This window comes from Passer montanus, unplaced genomic scaffold, assembly GCF_014805655.1.
Source record: "Passer montanus isolate IOZ18808 unplaced genomic scaffold, ASM1480565v1 scaffold48, whole genome shotgun sequence".
Classification (NCBI taxonomy): Eukaryota; Metazoa; Chordata; class Aves; order Passeriformes; family Passeridae; genus Passer; species Passer montanus.
This window is the reverse complement of record NW_024369707.1, coordinates 1370239-1384170: the sequence shown is the minus strand read 5'-3', so window position 1 is coordinate 1384170 and position 13932 is coordinate 1370239. Positions and strand designations below refer to the sequence as shown.

The following is a 13932-nucleotide window of genomic DNA, read 5'->3' as shown; positions in this document are numbered from 1 at the left end:
GGGACTCCCCGTGACGAGGGAAGAGGGAGGGCTGCGGGCGCTTGTGCCCAAGTTCAGGCGCACCCTGGTTCCCGGCCGCTCGCGGCAGCAGGCGGTGGAGCAGGGAGCTCGCATTGCTTCACCGTTGCCCCCACCCGGGGCAGAGGATAATTTAAGCCAGCAGACACTAGTCAAAAGTTGAAGACTAATTTTTTTTTTTTTTTTTTTGGTGTGTCTTCCCGAAACAGCTGGGGGGATGAGGGGGAGTTGGTGGTGTCCGTGCTTTTGTCTGATTTTCAGGGCGTGCTGTAGCAGGTACCCTCAGGCCAGCAGCGAGGCAGGGGAGGCAGGAGGGAGCTGCTGGCCGCGGGCAGCGCCGTGCCGGGGGCCGCCCCAGCCCGGGCGGGCGGCGCAGCCCCGCAGGGCTCAGCCCGGCTCCCGCTGCCGGGGGCTCAGCCCGGACCCCCGGGGTGGCTTTCCCGGCCCAGGCAACCCGCAATGACCCGGAGAAGGGTTTTGCGGCAGTATAGAGCCGATCTTCTGGGTAACATTCACTGCGGGGTAAGAAAAAAATCTGCCGATCTGTTAGAGCGTCCTATTTATTTTAGGAAAAAGGTTTCCTTGTAGACCGGCGAGCTCCAGCCCGGCCATGAGGTTGGCTGCCTCATGATGAATAAAACGAAGTTGGTGCAGGGATTTTGAAACGCGGGAGCTGCTGCCCGCACCCTCTGCAGCTCCGCGGGGTCTCGGCGCCTGATCCAAAGGAGCCAGAGTGGTCCTGGCGTTGGAGCAAGGCGGATCCAAATGGAGAAGGAGTTGAGACTGAAGTCAGCCTCACGGGAAGTTGCAGAGGTTTCTCTGAGATGTTACCATCATTAAGAACACCTTAGTCTGTTGTGCCATTTCTTTGTAACTGTTAAAGAGTTGCTTTTGCGGTGACTTTTGTCCTTCCCCCTCCTTCTCCTCCCATAGTGTAATCCTGCAAAAGACTAAATCCTCTATGAGAAAATGGAGTCAACGTGTCATTCAACATTAAAAATCTAGGCACTTTAACTAAAAACTTTAATTGCTATCCTGGCCCCACTATAACCAAGTGAACGACATACTCTGCTGGAAACTCAGAAATGTCACATATCGCTTTAGCAGGCGCTGCCCTTGTTTGTTTACTGTAGCTTACTTTCATTTATATCCCAGGAATATTATTTCACCAGGCGACACACGAAAAGACAAAGGGTGTAAATAAACTAACATATGGCCCAGAGGTTTTAGAGGAGCTGGAGCCGCTTAGTAAGTCATGTGGGTGATACTGGGAATCCGTCTTCTGTCCTTCCCCCGCTCTCTCATAACCTCCTTCTCCCTGCGTATTCCTTCTACCTTCTCACGATAAGTCACGTTTGTGTCACGACCGGCTTTGGGGCATGGGTTTTTCCTTTGGACTGCAAAAATCTGGGCAGTGCAGGGATGGGGAGGGACGGACGCAGGTCCTGTGCCTCTACATGCAGCCGGAGAAAACCCGTTGACATAACAAATGTGTGTGGGGATGTGTGAGCACACCCGCAGCAGCCCCGGACTCGGTCGGTGCCGCAGGGGGGGCCCGGCCCCGGGAAGGGGCGCCGGACTGAGCCGGGCCGTGCCGGGCTGCGCGGCCCCTTGGAGCGGGCGGCTGGCGAGGCGCCGAGCAGGGTCGAGAAACCTGGCGCCCACGGAGACACTTGACAACCTTTTTGTTGTTGTTGTTGTTGTTGTTTCCAATTGTAATCGGTTTCGGGATTTATCTCCCCAAAAGCCTAACCGGAGCTGAGCCCCGCTCCGGCCGGGAGGTGCAGAGTGTTTAACCGCACGTTGCACCTCCTTCCCCTCCGCTTCTCCCGGTAAGGCGGCGGAAACGGGTCTCGGGTACTGATTCATATTTCTAATCTTCCTTTCCTGAACATACAATGTGCTATTGTTAAATGAATGGTCTTTAATTAATGCACTTGCACAATGCAGGGCCTTGCATGGGGATCGATGATAGGAAGCAACAGGGGATGGTTCCCTCCAAAATGGTTTGTCAGCATTGAGAAAGAAAAGGCAATGTCTATAAAAGGGCCACTAATAATGCCCACACGTCTCTCACCATGTTGTCTGAGGGGACATTCCTTCCCTTGTTGACAGTCAAGTGTAATAAGTACATGTCTTCGCTCAATCATTATAGACCATAGAATTGTATTCTTTAATTAGCATGTACTGTTAGCCCTCCTTTCCTTTATGGGCCAGTTTTTGTCTTTTACAGACCAGCAAAAATGTTTTCCTTCATTTCTTTTCCTTGAATTCTATTATTTCTTAAATTATTTTCTTTCTTTTTCTCTCTCCCTTCATGTAGTCAAATGTATTCTCTATTGACAATATTCCTGGCAGCCAAAGCCAACTTTTTGTCATCTCTGTGTGTTAGGCAACTTCTTTCAAGTTTTCCTTTCCCAAAAGCGAAGAGGGCAGCGCATGCGCAAGGCGCCGGCCGCGCTCGGGCCGCGGCGTGCCCGAGGCTGCAGCGTCCCTGCGAGCAGCAGGGCTGGCGTTTGTCACAGCGAGAAGGGAGCCCCGAGCAGGTTCGGGAGCTGCGGAACCCCGGAACCGATTAACATCCATCAGGACAATGCGCAAGGCAAAGGAGGCTTACTTTCAGATTACTGTAGCTGGAGAAAGAATTCCCTCTCTTGAAAAAAAAAGAAATAAAATGCCCTAAATCCGCCTAGGAACCTTATAAAAAGGTTTTATTTCGCTGTGACTGGGACCCATTCTGGAGGGGGTGTGTGGGCATTCTTCAAAAAAACCCTTGCATCCTGCGAAACAACAACCCTTCGGGCGGGGGGTGGGCAGCAGCCTCTCGGGGTGGCCCCTGCTGAAAACTCACGCCAATCCCCCGAGTGTTGGTGCCCAGCACCCCAGTGTTAGTGTCCCCAGAGTCGCACAGTGCCCGCGAGGAGCCAGAGAGCCCCTGCGGAGGTAACCGGGACACGCACCTACCCCCAGAGGGACAGGCTGACACCGGGCTCTGGTTCCGCACCCTGCACCTTGGCCGCTGCTTAAATACAATTGGTTTGAAGTCTGCGATCTGAAAAATGTTGTCGCAGAAATGAAGCCAAAGAAGGAGTTTGTTTTGTTCTGTTCTTTTAATGGAAATGCCAACCTAAAACGATTAACATTAAAAAAGGCTAAAGACCAACAAAAACCACTCATTAATACTTGATTGTACACCACATTAATAGTACACAGGTTTGGGCAATTTTTTTTTTCAACTAAAATAAAAAACAACAGAAACAGAAGGTTGATTACACAGTGTTTTAGGAATGGCTCGGTATCATCAGTACAAACACATAATTTAAAAGTGCACATTAAAAATAACCATAGAAATGAAATGCTTATAAATATTTATTGTAAAAAAATCCAAGTATTAAAAATAAATAGTATGTTCAAGAACACAACAGAACATTCTTTCATTGCCAAACGTGATAAAGAAAAATAAGGAATATAAGAAGTCTGGAAAGAGAGACAGTATACGAACATTGTAAATGTTTTTCTGCAAGCTACATTTGTCAGAGGGTTCTTCTCTGTACAGTTCACAAAGAATGTGCTAGATTTTCCCATAAATATGACAAGACCAAAAAATAATAACAATAATAATAATAATACCCACTCCACTCTAATTTGACTCTGTCTTTACTCAGAAAAGGTCCCATTAAATTAATGGTGTGGCTTAGAATGGCAGGATTGGGCTCAGATAATTCTTTAACAACTAAAACAGAAGTACACTGATGAGTTACAGCTTCAAGGAATTCATATTCCGAACAGGGCACTGCATGGTATCCAATGAGAAACTACTAAATAAAACTTGATCAGGGAATCATTTCAATACAACACCATTATGTTTATAAAATGAAGATACAAAAGGGATGCAGTTTGACTATCCTTACACGTACAGACAATAAAACATGAGAGCATATGGAAGCCATCACTTTGAATGCGTTAACAACTTCGATACATTGCAGTATATACATGCTTGATAGGTATTCGGACTGTTAAATGATCAAAGAATTTACTCTATATCTACACTCTTGCTTTCACTCTACTGGAGAGAAAACATTTGTTGGTCACAAAGTGGTGTTAATGAAACCCAACGTTTCTGCCTTCGCCTAAGAATCGCATTCCGTGCAGAGTGTGTGTAGGAATAATTTATTAGACGGAAAAGTTTGGAGGATGAAATGCAAAAACAATGGACATAATTTCAACTTTCGAACTGTAAGGTCATACAGACATCCATGGACATCTGTACACAGTCAGAGTTTCACGCAGACACAGCCACATATATCCAGATGTATGTCTATACACAGGATTCGATAGTTTGGTATTTTCTGAACCCTCTGGGCCCCTAAAGTTATCTTTAAAAGTTTGATTTTATCTCTTTAGAAACGGTTTAAAGCTAACGGGCAGGGTGAGTTTGACAGAGAGGAGAACAAATCGCTGACAAAGAACCTTTTACGTTTCATCAGCGTTGTTAGGACGACGAGCAGGAATTTCTCAGATAATAACTCCCACTTCAAAGATTTCTCAGCTCAATAGAAATTGGACCATCCTTTTTATTCAACCACAAGGGCTGGCACTAAAGACGACTCAACTGTTTGAATTTTTTTCCCCCGTGTTTATTTTTCCCCTATTCACTAGGGTACTTGGATAAAATAAACAACAAGACAATTACTGGAACATGGACTTCTAACTTTCCCGGGCCCACGGCCCAGCGCCCATGGCCCCGGCCATGCGGGTGTCAAGTTCCCCCGCACCACGGAGCCTCCGCTCGCTGCCACGCAGCGACAGCGGGACCGGGCGGAGGGACAAGGGGGTACGGCCGTGTCCCCCCGGAGCTCACCCCGCTTTCCAGCTCCTGGGGGATTTCCATCGGGACACCTACTCCCTGAGACAGAGGCAGTCCAAAGAGGGGGATCTTCCAATCCCCATCCTATCTTCCGCTCCCACGTTTGGTGGGGAGGAAGGGAAGCACTCCTCAGGCTTTGTGGCCAGTTTTTGCTGCTGGAAGCTGGTCAGAAAGGCTGGGGACAGCGGGCCGAGCTTGGGGGGCTGGCAGCCCTTTACTTTGGGGAGAAGGAGAGCGGGGCTACAGCGTCGGAAGGAGCGCGCCTCGGGGGGAGGGCGAAGCCCAGCAAAGCCCAGCTCCGCCGAAGTGCATTAGGTGGAGGAAGTCTATCTCTAGCGGGGAGCAGATTGAGTGTATTAAGCTAGCATGAAACCAAAGGTCAGTGCAAATGTATCTTAATAGACTGTCTCAAATGGAGTGTGCCTCCTTTGAAGGCCGCTTGCTATTGCTCTCCTCATTACCATAGCGATCCTAACGTGGCATGCTGATGCACCATAAAACTCACACTTTCAACCCCAAAATCAGGCCCTTTGAACAACCCGAGCTTGATTAGACCTTTCTCCTTTTCTTTCCCCCCTTAAAAACCATTTCCTTGCCTTTAGAAACTCGCCCTCAAATCCCAAATGCATTCTCTGATCCTGGCAGAAAGCAGAAACAAAAGTGAGCTGAGGCGACGGTTCAAGCGGGCCTTTTCTTCCTGACAGTCTTATCCATTTTTATTATGGTCTGGAACAAGTGCCCTGTTCGCGTGGGTTTTGTTTACCGGAAATTAAATGAAAATGATTTAGTTCGCGTCAAACAAAAATATATACTTGTATACACAAGAAAAAGGGCCTGTTAGACGTAAATATTATGTCCTTAATGAAAAGACTGGACGGGCTCCAGACTTCGCCTTTCACTATTTAAGTATGACTTGCCTATTGCCATAGAAATCCTAACTTACCATGAAGATTCACCGTTGTGAAGAAATACTTCTTTGTGCGAGCTTGCTTTGATGTCTAAGGCATAAGATTCAGGCTTTCAGCTGCGTCTGTCTAGATTACCTTGAGAGCAACGGAGTAGACATCTGTAACAAGCAAATGAAAAATTAAAGGTGATTAGCCTGCACATCCAAATGCTTCTGTAAATAGAGAAATAAAGAAATAAACAGATCTCGGGACATGATGGAAACATCCTCCCTGCCCGCATCTGGCTTCTGCACTTCTCGATTTCCATGACACAAGTTTCGGGGGCTGGAGCAGGGCACTACTCTCCCCTGTTTAGATTCCTTTTTCACACATTGCTCTCACCTAGCTGATTCCCTAAGTGTATTCCCGTTAGCGACATGCTGTTGTCACTATCCGTGGTGTTTAAACACAAAAGTTGTTGAGTTTGGGCGAATGAGGAAAGGAACGCCGATTTGGTGCCTTGGGGAAAAATGCGGGTGTATAAGTGAGGAAAGCACTGGGCACTGGGGTGTTTTTAGTCACTGACCAGTTATTTATTTTCCTGCCGCTTTTATATTTCTCGATATCAACACACACGTGTGTATGTGCGTGCGTGTACAGTGGTACACACAGAGTAACCCCAGTCACCTGCGTGCGGAGGTGATCTGTCAAACACCAGAGGATGCGCTTACAGCAGCCTTCTGTCTGCTCTCCTCAAGCCATAGAAACCCTTTCCAGCAGCCTACGCTATTTATTTGCCTATACTATCTGGTATTCTTAAACATAATTAAAGTAATTAAAACGGCACCATTCGGTAGTTTCAAGCTACCCCAGTGGAGAGGTTTGTTTATTTATTTCGGGGGTTGTTTATTTTTTTACCCCCCTCCCTTCTTTCTGTGAACCGGTGCAGTGAACCCTGTAGGTCTGAGGCTCTGGGACAGCGCGGAGATGCTAAAGCCGCGTTGTGGGAGCGGTTCATTTCTCCTCGGGGCTGTCGGCAGGGCAGAGCCGTGGAGCAGCGGCCCCAGGTCCCCGCTGCCGGGGGCTGCCCGGCCCCCGCCCTGGCAGTGACGTCAGGGAATGGTGTCCCCCCACCCCGCCAGAACCGCCCCCCCGGGAGCTTCAGCGCCCACGGTTCAACAGGAGCCGCGCTCTGGGTGGGGACGGGCATGTTTAGGTATTAGGAGTCATTACCAGTGGGAGCTAAAATGGACAGTCAATCATCGCACCCCCCTGGGCCTTTCTTTATTAGCGGCTACTGGGTGGGGGGAGGAAATATATATATATGTATTTATATACAGGAAAAGGGAAAAGTAAGGAGATTCTTTACAGAAACGTCCATCGAACGGGTTAATTAATCAAAAAATTTAATGGATCCATTTTGTACAAATTGGTAACAAATAATAGTTTATATATATATATATTTCTTTAAAAAACCACACTCTCACAGAAAATCCTGGGCGAACAGAACAGTGCAGCACACAATACTGTTGACAAGAGAAAATCTGTACAGAGAAAATCTGTATGAAACCACTGAATGGAAAGGGAAAGGAAAATGGGAAGAGGAAGGGGAGGAAAGGGAAAAGGATAGGGATAAGGAAGGGGAATGCAAATCAGCTGGCATGTAAACAAACTGGAGCAAGGCGGTCAGAGTGGGGGTGTGTGGCACGGCGGGAGGAGGCGGCAGCGCCCCGGCCGAGGCGAGCGCAGCCCTCCCGTGTGCCGGTGCCGGGGGCGCAGGCAGGGCCCACCCGCGCGCTCCGCAGCCTCTCCCTCCGCCAAGCGCCTCTCGCTGCCGCTCCCGCTCGGCTTCCCCGTGCCCGGCGCGGCGCTCCCCGTGCCGGCCGGGCCGTGCCGGGCCGGGCCGTGCCGGGCCGTGCCGCGCCCTAGCAGCGGGGCCGGGGCTCGGTGGGGAGGCGCGGCGGCGGGGAGGCGCCGGGGGGCCCGGGGGGGCCGCGGGGCCCCGCGCCTTGACACACGTACCATTCGCTCAGGTTGGCGGCGGGCTGCGCGGGCGCGGAGGGCTCAGCGTGGGAGCAGGAGGCGGGGGGCTCCCGGCCGGAGTCCGAGGAGGGGGACACCAAGGAGGGCGTGGAGGACTCGTAGCCGGAGCTGGGAGGAGGGGATTTGCAGTGCACTTTCATGTGTTTTCTCAGGGAGCTGGGGTGGGTGTAGGACTTGTCGCAGCCTCTCACTTTGCAGTTGTACGGCTTGTCGCTGGTGTGGACATGCGAGTGCTTCTTCCTGTCGCTGCTGTTGGCGAAGCGCCTGTCACAGCCCTCGAATTCACATTTGAACGGCTTCTCCCCTGCAGGAGGCAATGGGCGAGCACAGCCATTAGCGGCGGCGGCGGGGCCGGGAGCAGCGCATCCCTCACCCCCACAGCCTCCCCGGACCCCTCTCTCCGGCCCTGCCACGGCTCCTCTCCCCGCGGAATCTCCTCTCACTAGCTCTGCCCTTCCCCGCCGAGCATCCCCCGGAGCCGCCGCTCCGCGCCCACCCGGACGCGTGGCTGGCTCCGCACACGGGGCGCCCTGCCCAGCCAGCCTCTCCTTCTCTTTCCCCTGGCCCGTGTGTGTGTCATCCTAAGGGTTTGTGCAAAAGACAAAGCTCCGAAACAAGGAAAAACTTAGAGAACTGCTCGTTCCGAGCAAACTTGTGCTGTCCCCGCAGACTCCGAAGTCCTGCAGAAAGAGCGGTCAGTGATTTATCCCTTCGAAGGCTTTTACGTTAAATACATTTCTCACAGTTCCCCAGGCACGTGGAAATATTTTCCATAACCTGGCTAACTCATATTTCATCCACTTCATACTTGTACTGATTACAATGCCATGGAAGATCCACATCCCCTTCCTTTCCCTGCTCCCCAGCTTGCTGATACCATGTGCTCAAGTCCGAAATATTTCAGAAAGACACTGATTGTGGGGGAAAAACCATAAAGATTCAGCAGAAGGATGACTAGGCCAGCGCACGGCACTGTCGCGAGGGTAGGATTCCCTTTTCATTTCAACCTACATAGCCACTGGAGGAATTGAATCGGGATTAAATTGTCTGATCATATATTAAGTGATGTTACGCATAATATAAATACAATCGTGTTGCTGGAGTCATGTGAAAGTGTAACCTCGAATCGTGTGGACCTGGCATGGTAGACGATATACAGGAGGTTTTCAAGGAAACACGCCACAGCCAGATGCAGGATGAAATGCTGACGGCATTATTGTCACTGACAATAGCAAACTGCAAAACCCTGCTTGCCAAGGGGTACCCAGGTCCTGTATCAACCGATTATGAAAATATTCTCCTCATCCGTCAAAAGTCAAAAAGTATCAGGGCGGAGAGGATTCCACAAAAATACATGGCCTAACCTTAACGTGAAGTGCAAACAAAGCAACTGTGTTCACCATCATGGCGTATGTAGCCGAAAGGACTTCCAATATTTGGTTCTGTGTGTTTATTTTGGCTTGGTTTTTTTAATTTCTTGGGTTGTGCATTTGTGGTTGTCGTTTTTATTTTTTCCCCTCTCAATTCGTCATGATTAAATTTAGGAGAGACTCAGTCTACATCGGGCTCGGCTGCGAGCAGAGACAAATAAAAGAAGGCATTCCAAATATTTCACATGAATGCACTTTATGCAAGGTGGGTGGGAAAGCTCAAGCCTCCCCGTTTAAAGTATGCCCTTTCCGCACTGTAATGGTCAATGAGGAGCACTGACATCCTGCACCGCTAACATTTGCAGAGGATGGGTAAATATCTGGCGTTGGAGGGAAGGGAGGGAAGAGGTTAAAAATAAGGTCTCTCACAAAACGATGCGGATTCTGTAACCAAATACCGTCGACATACAGCGGTGCATATGCATAGACACACGCCCGCCTATAATCTAATTAGAGTTCCACGTAAGGAAATAATTTGACCTTCAGCATCTAAGTTGAGACAACAAATCAAGGATATTAGTGTAGTACAAGCAAGCAGTAAGTTAGGAGACCCCAGGGAAAGCCATCCTCATAAGCACTCTGCTTGTGCAAAGTGAGTTCCATTCAGGTAAAAGCGGGCTGCGCCGCACTGCGCTTTGCCGAGTTGAAAAATGTTCAACTTCGCTTAACCCCCTGAAAGAGCCACTGAAAGGTCCGTCCGTGCAGCCGGGTTTCAAGTGGGAAGAGGGCAGCATTTTCTCAGCTGCCTGGGTTGCATTCCCTGAACGCCTCAATAAAGAGGAGCCATCCGAGCCATTTGCAAGTATTCCTTTCGCGAGAGCAGGTTTTCTTTCGCGGAAATCCCGGCCCGGCAGGGAGAGGACACTGCACAGGTCCCGGCTGCCGCAGCCCGGGCACGGAGCCGCAGCCACGCACAAAGTTCCGCGGGCGATGGAGACTCGACCGCCATTTTAGCCCCACACTTGTAGCTGGGCAAAAGTGTTCAGTGAAACTCAGCCTGGAATTTGTGGCATAATCCCCCGTCTCCGGGAGTGGATTAAGGTATTTACCAACTTCTCCGGGTGAGCGGTGGTGGGGGGAAGCCGGAGCTGGCGGCTGCCGGGCTGCGGGCGAGGCGCGGGGGCGGCGGGGGCCGCAGGGAGGGAGCGGGGCTCCGTCCCACGCCTCGCACCATTGTTCCTGGCCCTCAGGGAAGGCGCTGAAGTGATCCCAGCCCGTCCTGCTCGTCCCGTTGCCGCCGCCTTAACGGCCTTATCCTCCAACCTGGAAAACTCGTACACCGCCAGATATCCCTCTGCCTGCTCCCCAGCCTCGGAGAAATCAGAAGTCATTAATATTTAAGGAGGCAATAATTTTCCTGTTGAATCTAGAACTGTCTTCATGAATAATTCGTAGTGAGTTCTATCAGGGTTTCAGAAACATTGCGTTTTTGACAACTTCTGGGTGTTTAATAGAAACGCTGGAACCATAAAGGCCCTGCAGGAGTTTGCACAATACAGCAATTAATCACGGAGAAAGTTAAAGCCAAAAGTACAGACGCGCCGAATGGTGTTTAATAAACGCAAATCTTCGCTCTCGGGTTTGCCCTGAACCTGCATCTCCGATGTAGGTCACTTTTCCCAAGAATTTAACCATTTTCTGCTTCAGAGACTTCAAACAGTGAGGCCGTTAAAGAGCAGTAAAAGTTTGTTTACTTAAGAAAAACACTATCATTAAGAGATGAGCTCTCCCGGTTAATGGCTGTACCTGTGCTGATCCAACAAGGAACTGGCTGGGATACAAGTTACGTGACCCGGGGATACCCCTTTTTCGAGGAAAAAGGGGGCCAAGAAGGCAGCCGAGGAACACAACTATGCTGTCGTCCACCTCCTCCCCCCACCCCCCCGCCCCGCACACAGACTTACTCCTCATAGAGCGATGGAAAAATAATGAGGTGACGAGTGACGGTCGCTGTAAAATCTCAGTGCTATGTTTAGATGATAGCGATACGAAATTAGTGTATGTTCTGCATATTATATCACGTCGCGCTCTATCATAAAAAATGCAACTCCTGGAAGGTCAAGCCCTGCACCGAGCATGGGGGAAGGGGAGTTTTATGAACTGGAAGGCGAAAAAAATCGTTTGGCTGTAAGCAGATCTTACAATAGGATTATGTAGTTTCCCTCGCAGTGCATAAGGCTGTACAGAAGGGGGTGGGAGGTGGAAAACCCTACACTGGAACAGATTAAATTTTCCAAAAAGGGTTTATTTTTTATCTTCTTTAGAGAAGGGGAAAAAAAAAAAAAAAAAAAGACAAGCCAGCGCTATGGACTACAAACACCGGCTGCTAAACTAATTAATACAACTTCACAAGCTGCTCCTGGAAGTGTGAAAACTTTCTACGTGCAATTTCATTAATTATAAATGCTTTCCTGGCCGGAAGAGTTCAAACGTAGTTCTGCAAGATCGTCCATCGTGTTACTTTATTTTCTGTTAACTAGAACTAACAGATGTTTCTGACACATGTCCCAATTTCACTTAACAGATCTGCAAATGACATTTCAGAATGTACAGGCCGAAAGAACACAAGGGTTTATTTTCTTTCTTTTCTTTTTCTTTTTTTTTTCCCTCAAGAGAATCAGAAATCGCAGCTCCCCATATTTGCGAATGCAGAAAGTCGTTGGAAGGCAATGCTCATTAAAAATGTCAGTGTTATTCAGATCAAACATTTGAAACTCCCTCTGCCCAAAACAGAACTGTTGAACGAAAAGGTCGCAGCTGTGTTATTCTCACAATGTTCGAGCAGCAGCATCTCAGCGACATCAGTCAAAACTGACTAGACAAGTTGTAACTTCCATTGTTCACTTTTAATTTGTGAGCTTGCACAATGATTTCATTTTTTCCCCCCGACTACTTTAAATTGGAAAAAAAAAAAAAATCCTCGCCTGTGTGAATTAGCAGAAGTAGTAGCTGTATCGTTCGATATTTACACATATCTACCCATATAAACATTACAGCAACCCCTCCGCACAACCAGAAAAAAATATGAACGAGAATTCTGAGATTTGCTCTCGCTCTCCCCTTCCCCCCCTTTCCTCCCCCTTCTCCAAACGGTAAAGAAGCAAACAAATCTGAGAATTTATTTTCCAGTAGTACTTGGCGTGCATTCAATAACAACTCAAAGGATACATTAAAAAAAAAAAAAAAAGGCAGCAAATCAGTACGCGGAATAACGGAGAGAAAGAGTAAAGAGAGCTTTACATACTGACCTGTATGAGTTCTTTTGTGTATTTTGAGATTCTCTGATCTGGCAAACACTTTGCCACAGCCTGGGAAAGGGCAGGGGAAAGGTTTTTCACCTGTGTGGACTCTGATGTGATTTACAAGTTTATATTTGGCCTTGAAAGGTTTCCCTTCTCTTGGACACTCTTCCCAGAAACATATGTGATTGGACTGCTCGGGTCCTCCAACGTGCTCCACCGTGACATGAGTCACCAGCTCGTGCATCGTGCTGAAAGTTTTCGAGCATAATTTTTTGGGAGTCTGGTCCAACTCAATCCACTTACAGATGAGTTCCTGTTTGATGGGCTGCCTCATGTAACGAAAGAAGGCACCCGGGCCGTGGTGTGGAGCCAGGTTCACGTTCAGATTCATACCACCGTAGTTATGAAGCGAAGAAGCAGCAAAATGATCTGTCCTGGAGGCTGGTACTTGAGTGAAATGTTCAGACCTGGCGTACATTTCTCCAGGTAACCCCAGTCTGAGCTGTCCGTTTAGATGGCCACCTGGAGCTGCATGGGGAGGCTGCTCATGGAGTCCAGTGAACAGAGAGGGATTCCCAGCTTCTGAGTGGTGGTGCTGGTGACCATGGTGTCCGGGGTAGCTACCTGTTGTTGAGACAAACAGTCCGTGGTGAGAACTTGCAGCGGGGTGCTGCTCGGTCAGCCCTGGCATGAGTGGGGCCGGCAGGTCTCTGCGTATGAAGAAGTCCCTACCTGCTGCCAGAGCCTGGGCTGGGTGAGACACGGGGTAAGGGGCTGCTGGTGACTGCGCCGGGCCAAACGCTGCCGTTTGACTAGAGAGCACCTCGGCTTGGCCTGCCATATGATGATGATGATGATGATGATGATGATGATGGTGGTGGTGGTGGTGGAGGAGCTGGTGGTGGGGATGAGGGGCAGGGCTGATCTTAAGGGCCGCGGGGTGATGCTGAGGAGGAGGATGAGGAGGAGGATGGTGGCGGTGCCCCATGTGTTCTGGCCGGAGCTGCTGCGGCCCGAGGCGGCACTCGGCGGCGTGCTGCCCCGGCTGCGTGGGCGCCGTGGTGTGGGGGTGCCCGGCGACGCCCGGGAAGCCTGTCACGCTCTGAGGGGGGTGGAGATGGCGGCCAGGAGCCCCCGCCAAGCCTGCTAATCTCAGCGCCGTGTTCCGCCTGGAGAGAGCAGCGGGGTCCATCACCGGGATCCCCACAGCATCCACGCTCATTAGCTTCTAACGCTAAAAAGTCACCTGACAGCGGGAGGAGAGACACACAGGGCAGCGGGGGGGAAGGGGGGGAGCGGGGGAAACAACTTTTTTTTTTTTTCTTTTTTTCTTTTTTTTCTCCTTTCTCCCAAAATAAAAAAAAAAAGTTTCGCGGTCCCGCTGCCCTGGCGCGGGACGCACGGGCGGCTGTGCCAGCGGGTGGGCTCGGGGGCCGGCGGGAGGC

At 49.9% G+C, this 13932-nt stretch overlaps 1 protein-coding gene across 1 annotated transcript in view; it reads right to left on the bottom strand.

Moving 5' to 3' along the window:
• Positions 1-5559: 5559 nt before the first annotated feature.
• The window catches only part of ZIC4 (Zic family member 4), a 12536-nt gene continuing 4163 nt past the window's right edge, over positions 5560-13932 (bottom strand). The window contains exons 2-4 of the mRNA XM_039722349.1: positions 12494-13111; positions 7795-8119; positions 5560-5951 (exon numbers count right to left, since the gene is read on the bottom strand). Coding sequence (XP_039578283.1) covers position 5951; positions 7795-8119; positions 12494-13111 — 944 coding nt within the window. The 3' untranslated portion in view covers positions 5560-5950. The remainder of the gene's footprint in view (positions 5952-7794; positions 8120-12493; positions 13112-13932) is intronic.